Source organism: Bos indicus, chromosome 18 (genome assembly GCF_029378745.1).
Source record: "Bos indicus isolate NIAB-ARS_2022 breed Sahiwal x Tharparkar chromosome 18, NIAB-ARS_B.indTharparkar_mat_pri_1.0, whole genome shotgun sequence".
Lineage (NCBI taxonomy): Eukaryota > Metazoa > Chordata > Mammalia > Artiodactyla > Bovidae > Bos > Bos indicus.
Genome location: NC_091777.1, coordinates 8840203 through 8855558, shown reverse-complemented (window position 1 = coordinate 8855558; position 15356 = coordinate 8840203). Strand labels below are relative to the sequence as shown.

The 15356-nt window shown below is 56.3% G+C and overlaps 1 protein-coding gene across 2 annotated transcripts in view; it reads right to left on the bottom strand.

The window, feature by feature from the left end:
* Window positions 1–15356, bottom strand: part of CMIP (c-Maf inducing protein) — a 212795-nt gene that overhangs the window by 30890 nt on the left and 166549 nt on the right. For both annotated transcript variants that reach the window (XM_070770369.1, XM_019979609.2), the window contains 5 exons: window positions 13261–13302; window positions 8822–8884; window positions 6990–7070; window positions 2701–2804; window positions 1124–1228 (listed from right to left, as the gene is read on the bottom strand). In XM_070770369.1, the coding sequence (XP_070626470.1) occupies window positions 1124–1228; window positions 2701–2804; window positions 6990–7070; window positions 8822–8884; window positions 13261–13302 (395 nt within the window). The remainder of the gene's footprint in view (window positions 1–1123; window positions 1229–2700; window positions 2805–6989; window positions 7071–8821; window positions 8885–13260; window positions 13303–15356) is intronic.

Sequence of the window (15356 nt, the reverse complement as noted above, 5' to 3'; positions counted from 1 at the left end):
TCCTGCTCCTGCCCCGAGACCTAAGCCCCAGCTTGGGTGTCTGCGGAGTGAGCCAGGGAGGGAGAGGCTGCAGGAGCAAAAGGAGCCTGAGAGTGTGTGACACCCCGATGTGCCTCATACTTCCTGGGGTGGGCTGCGTTTGACACGCATGCGCATCAGCTCCAGAGGCACAGGCTGCGAGGCCAGGGCACGTGACCACCTGTGTACACAGAGAAGCCGAGGACGGCTGTACAGACTGTGGAGTACAGACTGTGGACTACTCTCAACCTCCTCCTCCTCTTTTTTTTTTTTAAAAAAAAAAACATAAGCTGCTGTAGAGCGTGAAACAGGCACTCAGGAATGACCGGCAGGACATCTTCATGTTGCCCAGTTCACTCAGGCTTTCAACAATGCTCCAATGCCTCTTCTTTAAGGACTGAAATATATTCCTGTGGTGGCCCCGGCTCTAGTGGTGCCTGGACACGATTTGGCCCTCCTGGAGTTGTGCAGTGCACCGCCTGAACAACTGGACAAGGCTGCTGCTGCAGATGCCATCTGCGCCCTGCAGGTCACATCTTCCCTCGTGACCCCAGAGATCACCATATGAAGTTCATGTGACTAACGGCACCTATGTCACTCTGCATCCTAGGAGCCAACCTCGACCCGGGAAGAACGGGAGCTGGTAATTACCCACCTGGCGTCATCATCCCTCAGCGGGAGGGCTCTGAGAACGTCACACGGTCTCCCGGGAGGCCCCTGAGGGCGTGCTCAGGGGCCTCCCGGGCTCCCTCCCACGGCTGCCAGGGGGTTAGTTCACTCACAAGCCGACGCACCCAAGCCCTGGGGGACCCAGGACAGTGGCTCTGTCACGCCCTCTTCCCGTCACACGGGCCCGAGGCTGAGCAATCTTCAGAATAGACACGTGTCCCTAAAGCCGAGCCAACACGACAGCTTCGGTGTCGGCTTCTCCCGTCACAGCCTGGGTCTGGGCCCTGGCACCAGGGAGCGTGGGGCTTTGGCAGACGCACTGGGGGCAGCTCCAGTGGAAGCCACTCCACCCTCCCGGCTGGCCAGGTGTATACAGACCCCCGTCCCTGGACAGAGTGTGTCCCACCCAGGTCCTCCCGAGGCCGAGGGCACTGACCTGTTGATGAACTCTTCATAGCAGGAGTAGATGGCAGCCAGGCACACGGCCACCAGGTTGGGCAGGACCCGGGGATGGGGGCAGTGCCCCGTGGGGCCATGCATGCTGGAAAAGAGCAGAGGGCCGGTGAGTGAGCGGCTGTGGGGGCGCCGCCCAGGGCAGGGAGGTGGGGGGTGGGACAGGGTGGCCCCAGTCCTCTGCAGGGAGGTGGCAACCCTGGGATCTGGGTCCTGGGCTCCGCTGTGCACAGGAATGAGGGCCAAGTTCCGGGCCGGGGATCCCTGGGTTCAGGGAGCCTGGGTTCCAGCCCAGCGGAGCACCTTGGCACACTTTGTAAACTCTCCACTCTTTCCTCAGCTCTGGAATGGGGACATCGGCCCCCTCCTCATTTCAGGACCCAATTCTCTAACTCAGGGGATGACGTCGCCTACAGGAGCCAGGCGGCCTGGGACCAACATGTTTATGCCCAGTGGTTCTGTAAATGAGGACTCACAGCACCTCATTTTCCTGTCCATGTGGGCTGCTTTGAAAGAAAAAGTTATTATCGGCATCCTGGCCTGGCACGGGGTCTGGCACACGATCCTCTGCAAATGCCAGCCACTGTTACTTACCACAGCTATCTCGTGTCTGCTTCCTCATCTGTAAAATGGGTCTCGTACCCCCATTCCCAGTGCTGTTTGGGGCCTGGGGACAGTACCCAAAACGTTGCTGGAAAAACGTCATGGCTGCTGGGGCTAAGAGGCTTAACCTGAAACAGTTTCATAAACCATGACTGGGTGCTGTAAGGGGGCCCTGGAGTCCCCAGGGCTCTGGCAGAAGGACAGTCCTCTGGGTCTGGAAATGCTTTGTGAGTTTCAGGTACTGAGGAGCTTTTGGAACCGGCTTGAACAGGCTATTGTAATTTTCTTAAACAAAATGAGAAGAGTTGTGACGATGATCGCTAATGTTCCTGCCACACTTAGGCCCCATTCTTGGTGTTTACATGTGTGAGTTCATTGAGTCCTCACGGTAACCGGATCAAGTGGGTACCATAGTCCTTATCTTACAGATGAGGACACTGAGGCACAGAGAAAAGTTTAAAAAAATCAGAGCGAAACAATCCCCCTTCCCCCACCACCCCAAAACCGGAAGTGATTCAGAGGATCTGACTTCCTCGAGGCCAAGTTTGGGAGGTGGCTGTTCAGTTCCCCATCGAGGACTCTCCGGGGCTACCAGGAGAAGGTTCCTCACACCCCCAGCACCCACAGGAATACTCTTATCATTTACAACTGCTGCCATTTCCCGAGTTTCTAGTGACCATCAGGCACTGTGCTAGGGGCCTCCTCAGATATTATCTGATTAACTGCACAAACAATCCTGGGAGATAACAGAGGAAAGAGGATCAGAGAAGTACAGCAACTGACTTGATGTCACACAGCAAGTGAGTGCCTCAGATGGTACATGGTCAAGAGGACCCAAGAGGCCCTTGTAGAAGATGAGATGCTTGGGGCCTCTTAACGCCAGCAGTGCCTCTCCTGGGTGCTAGGGAAAGCTGGCCCGCTGGCCAGGAGAGGAGGGGCCCCAGACGAGAGACCCACCTCTGAATGAACTTCTTCACCACCTCCATCCCCGCGTTGAGCTCGTTCAAGGCAAGGATGTACTCCTGAGTAAACAGCCTCAGTCGCGGGCACTTCCCAAAGTCCTGCAGGCAGCGCAGAGGACAGGGGTTGGGAGGAGACCAGAAGGGGTGTGGGGTCCCACTCTGCCCCGGGTGTGTGAGCAACGAGGTGCCGCCAGCGACTCCCTCCTCCTAGAAGCACATACGTCTTCCACGTGAAGGAACAGGCCTGCTCACTCCTGAGCTCACACCCTTCCATGGCTGCCTGTGAAGCTGGAAGATGACCTGGCACAGGAGGGTCCCTGGCCCTGGTCAGCCACCCTGCGATGGGGCAGGGGTCAGCACGCCACCCAGACGTGCTGGGAACACAGCCCAGCTGGGCCGCGTGGGGGCCTGCTGATGCCCAGCCGGCCTCCAGCCATGACCACAAACGCCTTTTCTGCAGCCCCCAAGGGATTCTGGGCCCCCTGCTTCCTGTGTGTGGGCATGCGTGCCTGAAAGCTGTGGCCTGGAAGGCAGGTGTGTGCCCTGGACAGGGAGTGTGTGTAGGGAGGTGGCTGGTAAGTCCGGGGTCAGCCCAGCAGGGGTGGGGCAGGAAGGAGGAATCATGTGTCCAGAGTGAAGAGCAGGGATGGAGAGTGTGGGCCGGGCCAAGGACTGAGCCCCTTTCCACGTCATGTTAGGGACCCGGAGTCGCTGGGCTTCTGAACCCACGAGCTGGGGTGCCAACAGTCAGGAGGGCTGGTCAGGGTACGGAATGAGGTTGACCAGCACGACCTCAGGGGGGAGCCTGGAGGTCTCCAGCCTCCTCGGCTTCTCCTCCAGCCCCCACTCGGGGGAACCCACTTAACAAAAAGCAACCTGGGCCAGGACTCTAATCTAAACAGAGCCCCTGGGGACTTCCCCTGCGGATCTCATGGATCCCACAGGCCCTGGGCAAAGAGCTCGGAGTAGGATGTGGCCCGCCGCCTCCTCTGGCCAGCTCACAGGGTGGGTTTCCAGACCTGCCTGGTGCTCTGCACCTGCAGGGAAGGGCTGAATTAGGCTCCCCAAGGGGTAGGGGCTCATCTCCTCCCACCCTGCCTGCTAGAGTTACGCCTCTGCATGAGGAGGGCAGCAAAAGCCATGGAGAAAGCTCAGAAGGAATCTAAACACGTGCGTGTGTGTGTGTGCACATACGTACCTACGTGCACACATGCGCACTGGGCTTGAAGACGGGGCCCCTGCCTGAAGCCTGACTGTGCTTTCACACCGAGGTGGACGCCCGCAGTCCCCGGGAGAAGGCGGCAGGAACGCCCCTCCCTGGGCCCACTGTTGCTCCCTGTGCAACAAGGGCTCCGAGAACTCACCTCCAGGACCCTTCCACCCATGAGGTTTTATGATTCATGAAAACTGCTTCCATTAAGCCATGCTAAAGATAACTGCCATTATCATCTCTATTAGATTTCTGCAGAGCCAAGGTCATTTTTAACATTATAGATTGGCCTGGTGGCCTTTGAACATGTGGGTGAGGGACATCTCGCCTCTTTGGCAAAGTCGAACACGCTCCCCTTGGAAAGCAGGAGGTCTGATCAGCCAGCGGTCCACTAGGACCCTGGCGACATCTTCCTGCCACCTTGGCTACAAGAACATGCCAGTGAGTGGCATGTGGGCACAGGAACTATGCTTATTCTTAGGGACGCAGTGAACACATTGTTTAGAATCTCCAGGGGAACGTACTTAATGACTGCTTCCATATCTAATTTTTATTGCGGCCCAGGGAGCAACACTCTGAGATTCTTAACCTAGGTTAGGACTGCTCACCCACGAGATGGAACACGTGATATACCAACAAGAGCTGCACTCGCAGTATAGGAACTGCAGAGTAGGAACACTCACAGGTCCATGGCTGGCGGCCAGCTAGGCACTCACTGGCCAGTGAGTGACCAGGCGCTCCATGCCAGCTCCCAAACAGCGTCCCGGCCAATCACTGAGCTTTAGGGGGTGTTATGTGGGTGACACCGAAGGCTCGTGGTGCTTCCCACACGGGGCGTGAGCCACAGTCACATTTGCCTCTCCTGCAGGAGGGCCTCACTCCCGACCCGGTCCTGCCTACAGCTCTCCTCACACAGTTTGGTGTGTAATCAGTGGACTTCAAGAGCAAGCGGACTGTGAAGCTTTATAGCATCCCTGGACGCCGGGACCACAGGGGGGAAGTTCTATAAACATGAAGAGAGGGTTCTTGCCTGAGGGATCCCGGGCTCTGCCAGACCACAACAGATGCTATAAATTCTGAGTCTGCCCTGTAGCTGTTCTGATTTTTATCCAGAAAATTACATGGTCAACACTCTGGGCCCATAAAACTAACCAGACATAAGGGAGACGCTGTACGGTCAAGCCTTGGGAGGCTGCCTGAATTTTGACGTTTTCCCCTTTGAAGTCAGACGTCCTAAGAGAACCCTTATTAAGTGCTTCTGTACCTGAGGAGGGTGGACCCTGGCCAGGGACGCCCTGGGTGGGTGGTTCCGTTCCTGACAAGTGCGATGAGATGAGGTCTCTTCCCAAAGGAACTCCAGCACCTCTGCTCTGGGCTCCGAGAGAACGTGACCCTCACCTCACACCACATCCACAGTGACTTTAAAGTTAACAGTCAGGGACCCTTTTCTCCCAGCTGGCCAAAGCCAGAGAGTGCCCTTGAAATGATTAAAGCCCAAATCAGGCAGAACACCTCTCAACCCCCACCCCTCAGAGAACTTTCTTTCTTAGTCCTGGAGACAAAACTGGATGGAGGGGACCCACCCCCTGTGCTCAGAAAACAAGAAACACATGTTCATCTCAAACCATGGAGGAGAGCTCTGAAACAAGCGATAGTTCAACAGCGGTGTGCGATAGATCAATCAGAGAGAATTCGCACAGCACCAGCACGGTTCCCCGCTCGTGGCTGCCTGGAGGAAGATTCTGCAGCTACTCTGGGCTCCGTGGGACAAGCGCTGTGATTGACTAAGGATGTCTGCCCTGGGAGTGGGATGCGGGGCGTGGGGCACGTGTCCTGCGTTTCCACCCCTTACTGGGGAAGGGGATGGGCTGCATCTTCCTCTTTGGGGGCCTGGGGTCAAGGCAGGAAAGCTCCCTCACAGATCAAACTGTGAGCAGGTCACCCTTCTTCAGAGCTGTTTTCACACCTGCCCACAGGGTCCCAGAGTGACCCACGGGACTCTCTGGGTCTCCTCGTCTGCAGGAGGCCACAGGCCATCAGGAGAGCCATGTGAGACAATACACTGGAGTGTCACTTGGCTCCGAGAGGCGCTCCGTGCGTAGCTGAGAGCAGGTGTTCCTGTTCCGGTTCCCAGCTGTGGTCCTGGGGCCTGTCGGCCAAGTCTGCTCAGCCCCAGCTTCCCCGCATGCAATGCAGAGAAAACAACCACATCCAGGGCTGTTCCCACTGGCCTGAGGTGAGACTGCAGAAGGGCTGGCGGGTTACGGGCGCCTGGACCACTGAGTGTGCAATGAAATGCTGCCTCTGTGCTTTTAAAATGAACTACAGGGCAGACTTGACGTGGATTTCCCCACGGTTCCCCCATGCCCTTTTCCTGTCCTGGGATCCCCTCCTGAACACCTGTGACACTGAGTTGTCAGGTCCCTTGGGGCCTCGAGGCTGTTACCTCCTCTCAGACTCTCCTTATGTTTGAGCACCTGGCCGTTCAGAGGACCATCGTGTGGAACGTTCCTCAGCTGGGACTGGTCTGAGGCTTTTCTCACCATCAGACGGAGGCGGAGGGTTGGAGAGAGAAGACCCCCGCGGGCCGGGGCCCTCCTGCTCACATCACAAAGGGTGCCTGCCACACCATGACTTCTTACTGTTGGCCCCGACCTTGCCCAGCAGGCTGAGGTCACGACCGTCAGGTTCCTGCACCGCCCGGCCCTGCTCCCCACTTCCACGGATATTGCCCCCGCAGCCCCCTCCTACGGAGTGAGGGGTTCACCCGCCCTCCTCGAGGGCCCAGTTTCCCAGGTATTATCTGTGATGCTATACACACGAGACCTATCTCTTCTCCCCCGACCACGTTATTTTTGTCATTCTTACTGTGCAAAGATTCTTCCTGTTGCCTTTTACCTGCAAGGCATAGAGCCAAGCAGGGCAGGCTGCACGAAGACCCCAACTTGCAATCCCAAGTCCAGTCCCCTGGTCCTTGGCCGCCAGCCCCATCTCCCAGTTCTTTGGGAAAAGTGACAGACTGGAAGCTCGTGGCCCTCGGGGGGCTCTGCAGTGGGGGGCCCTGGGCAACTCACCATGTTATGCTTCAGGATCCTCTGGACCACAGGGGTGAACACCTCGATGACCACCATGGACCGGGGCCGCTCTCTGCAGTGCTGGGGAGATGGCAGCACATGGTCAGGGACGGGCCTGGTGGGGTCCGGTGGGGCTCCAGTGAGCCCTGACCGCGGTGTGCGGGGGAGGTGGGGCCCAGCTCTGCTGCCCGGGGCTCCGGGAGCCCTGACTACCATGTGCAGGGGAGGCGGGGGCCCAGCTCTGCTCCCCCGGGCCCCCGGGAGCCCTGACCGTGGTGTGTGGGAGAGGCAGGGCCCAGCTCTGCTGCCTGGGGCTCCAGGAGCCCTGACCACCATGTGCGGGGGAGGCGGGGGCCCAGCTCTGCTCCCCCGGGCCCCCGGGAGCCCAGCTCTGCTGCCCGGGGCCCCCGGGAGCCCTGACCACCATGTGCGCAGGAGGCGGGAGCCCAGCTCTGCTGCCCGGGGCCCCCGGGAGCCCTGACCACCATGTGCGGGGGAGGCGGGGCCCAGCTCTGCTGCCCAGGCCCCCTGCTCCACACTGCTGTGCGGCTTTCTGTTCCCTCTGGGGAGAGGACGAAGAGTGGGCGGGGATGGGACCTCCTGCTTGCTCTCGGTTTTATCTGACAGTCTGCGGTTGTTGCCGGTGGTACAGACAATCCTATTTAATAGGACAGTCCTATCACACAGTCCTGTTTAACAGCGTGAGATTCCTGCAGCACGAAGGTCCAATGGAAGTCTCTTGAAAATCGGGGGCTAGTGTTTGGATGCCAGAATCTCAAAAATTCCGTGAGTCTTCTGTCGAGGGCTTTGAGAGTAAGCTTACTGCCGTGTGCAGGGCACACATGGCTCTCAGCGTATCTATCTCACTGGCATGGGATTTTGTTTTTCAAAATGAAATTGAAGGCCCTTGATTGGAGCAGATGGGACCCACTGCTCCAACACATTTAAACCTGCCGGGGCCTGAAGGTGCTGTTTCCAGAAGGCCTGGACTTGGGATGTGAGAAACCAGGGCTTTCCTGGATAATCCTTCATAAACAAACCCTCCCCAGAACTCAGGGTCCTGGCTTCCAAGAACTGGAGGCCCCCAGTACCTGCCTAGCCACGCTGCACCTGTCTCACTGGTGCACACAGCCCACACCCCCACGAGCTTGGGGAAGAGGCTCGGCAGGAGGAAGACCAGAGGAGCTGGACGAGCAGCAAACCCAGGCCCAGCAACTGTCCAAGGACATCAGATCACTGCGTCAAAAACCACCCGGCCAGGGACCAAGCAGGACGGCCTGCTGGTCCGGCCCTGAGGCCACCAAGGTGCACTCTCGGGCGAGGGGTGACTGGTCCCGACGTGCTCTGGGCGTGTTCAGTGCGAATCCCACCGCGAGGCTGGTGCTGGGTCCCTGGGAGCAGAGATCCTGCTCCGAGGCTCCTCCAAGCTCACCTGCACCCCCACCACCCCATACTTGCCCAGCTCAGGGAAAGCCCCATGGCCAGGCTCCCACTGTGGGCCAGCCAGTGCTCACGGGAGACCTGGCTAATAAAAGCCCAGCTCTGATGTCAGGAGCCAGAAAACGTGCTGCAAACTTCTCTCAAGACGGCCAGGAAGATACTCCCAGGAAAGCTCAGTGCTCCCCCTTGACCTGTTGGTCTGGACCCTGGGCCTCACTTATCACCTGGCTGGTGGAGAGGAGGCCTGGCTCGTCTCTAACTCTGTCTGGGGCCCTGATCTGTTCGGGGAGGAGTCTGGGTTTCCAGGAAATTTCGCAAAACCAACACCCACAACGCACAAATGGAGACAGTCTGCTTCCTGCAAACACAGCCCCGCTTCGGCGATGCCGTACCTTGCAGAAGAATTCACAGAGATCCGGTGGCGGATGGTTGTTTTCCAGCAAAGGAGCGATTGCCTGAAAGAAGAGGAACACACGTCAGTCGGAATCTCTCGGAAGGAATCGTACGGGGGTGTGTCAACCCACGAGGGCTGATTCACGGTGGAAAACCCGACCTTCTGGTCGCTGTCTGGGCAGATAAGGCCAGTTACATGAGCACCTCAGTGGGAGATGAAGCCATGGAAACTGAGGCTCTGTTCACAGCAGCAACGGGCAGGCTGACCCACAGGCGGAGAAGGGGCCCAGGGTCTTACTTGCCTGGGGTTGTGTTGTTCAATATAGTAGCCACTGGCCATGTGTGAATCTTAACATTTTAAGTGACATGGGAGAAAACTTTTTTTTTAGCCATGCCATGTGGCTTGCAGGATCTTAGTTCCCCAACCAGGAATCGAACCTGCAGCAGAAGCACAGAGTTCTAACCACCACTGGACTGCCGGGGAAGCCCCAAGAAAGTAATTTTTCAAGGCAATAAAGGTTCAGTTCCTGAGTTATGCTAACTACATTTCAAGTGCTCACCAGTGCCATGAAGCCAGTGGCCACCACCAGGTACAGGGCAGACAGAGGGCATGCCCATCACCACGGGAAGCTCTCCCCCATGGTGTGGGAAGGGGGTGGTGGGCTCTAAGCTGACCGCGAGGCTGAGCCCACTGCCCTTGCGCCGCCCCCCACAGCCACGTGGACCAATCACCACACTGGTGATAATAACAGCACACCATGAGCAACATCCCAGCGGCCGCTGCTGTAACAGGGCGCTTGTCTGTGCCGGGCTCCGGGCTGTGTCCCGTCATTCACACTTCACTACGCGCTGGCAGGCGGGTGTGTGTCCTGCCCTTTCCTTAGAGAGGTGAAGTCTGCAGCCCAGAGTCACATGGTTAGGAGGTTCTGGAGCCAAATTTGAACCCTCAAGTGTGACCCAAGAGCATGAGCTATTCACCAGCCGACTTCTCAGCCTGAGCTCTCCACAAGGACGGGATACAGGCAACCCATCTGGGGACAAAATGCAGAGGAGGGGAAAGGCGGTGATGAGAGACCCCAAGTAAGCCAGGCCCACGGTTCGGGCTCCGCACTTCATTTTCAGAAGCTCAGCGCCTGGCCTGCCGGATGGGGATGCTCCTCTGCCCCGTGTGGGTGACCACGGGAGAGGCCAGGTTGCAGCAGGGGGAGGGGACAGGGCGAGGGGTTCCCCCAGCCCTCGAGTTACCACCTGGCCCTCAGCACCGCTCCCTGCACTGATCTCTGGGAGGGGGGACCACGAAGCAGGGTAGAGCCCCTTGGCTCCAGCCCCTTCCGTCAAGCTGGCCCCCCTCTTCACAGGAATGAGTCAAAGAATGAAGGAGTGGGAACAGATTAAATGTCCACTGTGGATGTCAGGCGTGGGCTCCATGCTTCCACGGCTATTATCTCATTTGAGCCTCATGACAACTCTGTGAGGTCAAACGGGAGTGATTTCCACTCGTACAGATGAAGAGACAGAGGGCTGGGGAGGCTGTTACAAGCCCTGCACCAGTCACAGAGTAGTGATCATTTTAGATTGTAGTATTAAAAAGAAGAGTGTATGTTCTTGTGGAATCTTTCCCAGTTAATTGTTCCAGCAGCCCTGCAGGAAAGGCTGTGGTCACACCCATTTCACAGATGAGAAGACTGAGGCTCAGAGTGTCAAGGCAGCTGAATGGAGTACAGGGTGGACCAGGGGTTCTCCCTCCGGGTTGCTTTGTCCCCCTCCCAGGGGGAATTAGCATGTCTGGAGACAGTCTGATCGTCATGACAGGAGGATGTGACTGGCATCCAGGGGGTTGTGGCCAGGGATGCTGTGACATCCTACAATGGGCGGGACAGCCCCCACCATGAAGCACCATCCATGCACAAACGTCCCTAGCACCGAGGGCAAGAAACGCCAGGTTAGACGTGCAAGAAAGGACTTAAGAGAATCTCCAAGACATGTCGTTAAATAAACAAACCAAACACAGAACAACACATTCAGCTTCACATCGTTAATGTTAAAAGCAAAATATAAACACACAACCGTATCTCTCTGTAGGAGTTTATCACCCCCTGAAATGCCCCAGGGCTGGGATGGGATGAATCTTTTCCTTTTTGTTTTTAAAAACAGTGAAAATATACTCATGAAATTCTTAAAGATATTCTTTAAGTAAAATTAAAAGCTCTTCATTATTTGCCCAAGGTCTCAGCTGGTATGAGGTTGGCCCAGGGTCTACACTTGCCTCTGAACTTGAACCATACTTGGCTTTAAGCCCATGCTCTTTGCCGGTATGTGGGAACCCTGCCAGGGTCTGGACCCCAGGTCCCCGCTTGTCCAGCGACAGGCCAGCTGTTACCAGCCAACAATTACCTACAGCACTGACTGATGGGTTGAATAAAACCAACTCAAATTACTTGTGAAAGTATTTCTGAAAACTAAGTACATTAAAAAAAAAATACCTAATACCAATCCCCGTGGGGAGAAGACTCATCATCAGCAGGTCAAATCGGATAATGTAATCGCTGGGATGAAAAGGAGGCGACAGAAGGCTGGGTGGTTATTTTAACAGCACTGGTCACAGAGAACACTGGACACGAGAGAGGCTGTAAAACGGTGGGCTCAGGGTCAGACCTCGAGATCAAATTCTTTCCCGTTCTCAGGCTTCCCCGCTGAGCAGGGAAACTCAGCCCAGTGCAATTAAGGGGTCAGCTGGCCAAATTAGCTGGATAAACGCAGCCCAGATTTCTCAGATCAAAATTCCTTTCCCAGGCTCCTCCCAAGTCCAAGGCCCTGACCCCGCTTCGGGAGACAAGGTGCAGAGTGGGACCCGGGGTGCTGCCAGCCGGGAGGGGAAGACGCCAGCGCCTTGCTCGGTCACCGCCTGCTTCTCCGACAGACGGAGCTTCTTTGCCTTCGCCCGTGCTGGGTCCCCGCCTGGACTGCCTCGCCCTGGGAGCGTCCTATCCGTCGTTAGGACTCCAGGTCCCTCACCTCCTCCTTGAAGCCCTCCGTCGTCTTCCTCCCAGTTCCTCTGTACTCCCCTAACTCCCTGGATGCATCTCCAGCCCAGACCACGTGATTTCCAGATTATCTGCCACGTTCCCCCAGCACACAGTCATCCCTCAATGGCAGCTCTCTCAGTGGAAAAGAGACCAGTGTCTGGCACATACTTGTACTCATGGGTCAACAGATGTCTGTTAAGTTAAATTATTAATTGACAGTATGCCAGAGAAACGAGGTGGTGGGGAGGCCCAGGTCAATGCTGCCCCTGTTCTAGCAAGAGAAGGCGAGGGGTGGTCAGGGCAGAGCGTGGGGAAAACCTCTACATTCTGAGTGGACACTCAGCGAGCAGCTGCGGTGAGTGACTACGTGGGGGGGACCTCCACAGAAGCTTCTGCCTTTGCGTTCTGTGATTAAAACGCAATTCAGAGGGGCATGGTGTCTGGGATGTTGCCCTTGTATGAAAAGCTCTACCCACGGGACCTCCTGGGCAGGCGAATTTTCTAGACCCTTTCCCAGGCATACAGAGCTCTGCCTCTCACTTCCATTTCAAGTTCTGCCTTCCTGCTTCCCACTGCCTTAACGTTTCATGCTCCAGCAAAGCTGACGTGCCCAGAATATCCCATGTTGCTTAAAATCTCTGTTTACACTTTGTTTTCTCTCTCTGGAAAGACATTCCTCTGTTTCCCCATCTGGCAAACTCCTATTGATCCTTCAAAACCCAGCTCAGAACCTCACTGCCTCTGGGAAGCTCTCTGGCTTCTTTCCCAGGTGAGTTCACCACTCCACTCTCCAGATTACAAGCCTCTGTCTTTGCAATGATCTCATTTAACAGATGAAGGACTCCTTGGGAGCAGGGGGTGTCTTAACTATCCATGAATTCAAACACACAGCACAGGGCCTGGTGCCCAGAAGGGGCAACTTCTTTTCTTTCTTCTCTCTGGTGTTAGAATCACCCAGGAAGGATGTTTCACCTCAAACACGCTTACAACTATCCCTCACTTTGCACATCAGAGGTAATTATATCCAGGTTCTATGTGTGGATTAGGAGACAGGTCCTGGGGCAAGAAAGAGCAAGTTTACCTTTCAGCTAATGGGGTGACGGCTGAGAATACATCATACAGTCTCTGCCATCTCCTGCCTCTGACTCTGCACAGCAGACTCAGGAAGGAGGAGGCGATTAAGACACATTTGCTACAAGCCTCAGAGACTGATAATTACCACCCCCTCCCATCAGCTGGGGCTCTGACATGTGCAAAGACAGGAGGGAGGCATGTCTGGCCTGACAGAAGGGACGAAACTGAGCAAGGCCGCTGTGCTGGTAGACGGCACTCGTGCCTGGGGGATCCACTCGGACCCGGGTAGGGCTGCGGGTGCGGGAGAGGGGTGAGGGAGGGGGCTGCCCAGGACTTACCACGATGATGTTCTCGTGTTCCTGGGTGGTCAAGTTTGTGTTCTGAAGGGCGAGCAGGGACGGCAGGAGGAAAACAGAACAAACACACGGTTAGTAAGATGGAACATCGGTATCTCAAAGGGCCACATGGTTTCAAAACCGCTTTCAGCCTCTCGGACAGAGGACGGCTGTCACTTTTTCTTAATCAAATAGATCAGAAGCTGATCAAAGTCACAGTCGGGGAGTGGGGGGTGGGAGGAAGTGTAGCCTTGGGGCAGGGAGAAGAGAGCTCCAAGTCCCTGTTTCACCAGTGGAGTGACACGCCCTCGGGCGAGTCACTTCTCAGTGAGACGGTTTCTTCGTCCACGGATGGGGTCCACTTTGGGCTTAAACCTGTGCTTGGCCCTTTTCATGGCGACACACGCCCCCTGGAAGCCTGGAGGCAGGTGCATAATAAACACGTAAAACCCTCTGTCAGCCAGTCTTTGGGAAGTATTTCAGTGGCTCCCCAGCTAGGTTCCCAGGGAACACTAGAGTTCCACGATGTTGGCCCAAGATGGTTTAGCTATGTTAGAATTCTAGTGACCAACCTGCAAAAGTATTAAGTGGAATGGATTAAACTTGCTAAATTTTTAGGTTTTTTTTCCCCTCTCCTCCCTCTCTGAATTTTCTTACGTAACTGGTGCCTGTGACCACCATCCTGTGTATAAGAAAGAGGATGTGAATGAGGAAAGGGACAGATATGCAATAAACAAGAGACAGTCTCCTTTAGCGAAACAAGAGTCTTGTCTGTTTCACTAGCATCCTGGTGTGTTCTGCTCTGAGCGTCTCTGTGGACACAGACTTCCACCGGTGTCAACTCTCTCCAACAGGTGTTCGTAACACACCTCCTCACTGGGCAGTAAATGGCAAGACCAACACGGTCCCCAGATTCTGGAAGGAGCCCCACGGACTGAACAGGTTTAAGGAGTGTCTGGTATCGAACGCGTTTACACCAGCCAAAGCGAAGGAAAAGCAAAGGAGCTATCCTTCTGCTTTGGTCCAGGCAGCTGGCTGCCAAGGGAGGCGGGGTGAGCGCTGGGAGCATCCCAGTTCCCATGGCAACCACCCGACCTGTGTGCCCAGGGTCCAGACCACGCAGGGGGGATGCTGTTTGGATTCTAACACCTTTCCTTTCTGTGGATGTGGGTGGAGTCTGAGCAGCCACGAATGGCAGACTTTTAACCACCAGCCATTTCTCAGCCAAGGTCAGGTAAAAAGCCTGGCTTTCGCAGCTCTGCTCACCACGCCTCAGGTGCTGTGTCAGGGCTCCGCAACACTCCTTCCACCCGCTTCCTGCGCCCGTGACAGGTCCTACGGCCAGGGGCTCGCCCAGTGGTGGGGATGACAGGGTGGAGTGGGGCTGTGACCCCGTCTGCCCTGTCCCTGAGCCCCCATCTCCCACCACTGAGCTGCAGGGCTTAGGCCACACAAGGGCCAGTTCCCCCTTTTGGGCTGCTGTGGGCACACTGAAGGGACCACCGGGCCTCACCGCCCCGCGCATAATTCCAGCAAGAGTCTCTCGCAGGCACGGGTGTGTCTCTTTGGTCCCCGTCGCCGGTGACAGCCCCTGCCCTTCTCAGGGAGCCTTCTCTCCACTGAAGCTCCTCCTGACCCTGGGTGGGGAGTGCTCACTAACAGCCACTGTGTTGGAGGGAACAACTGTATGCCACACAGAGTGGGCACTCCACACACTCGACCCAACAAAAGCCCGGGAGGCAGGGGACGCCGGCTTCCACAAGCCCGTCCTCGTTCTCCCTTCTCGGGATCCTGCCCGTCTTCGGGCCGATTTGGTGATGATGCCTGGAGCCTCTTAGGAGGAGGAGGTTTGGGCAGCAACTTAAGTAAATAGAACAAAGAATCTAATCCACATGCTCGAAACAAAAAAGGGCAAGGAGTGGGGAGAGCTTGCTTTTCCAGCCATCCCCTCTACGTATCCAGCTGACGGTGCTGAAGGTCAAGTTCAGCCATCTCCCACCATGAGAGAAATGTGACTGTTCATCAACTGGTCCCCGTATATCAGGCACAGAGCCAGGCTCTGTGTACACATGAGGACATCCAATCCCTAATTCTAGGAA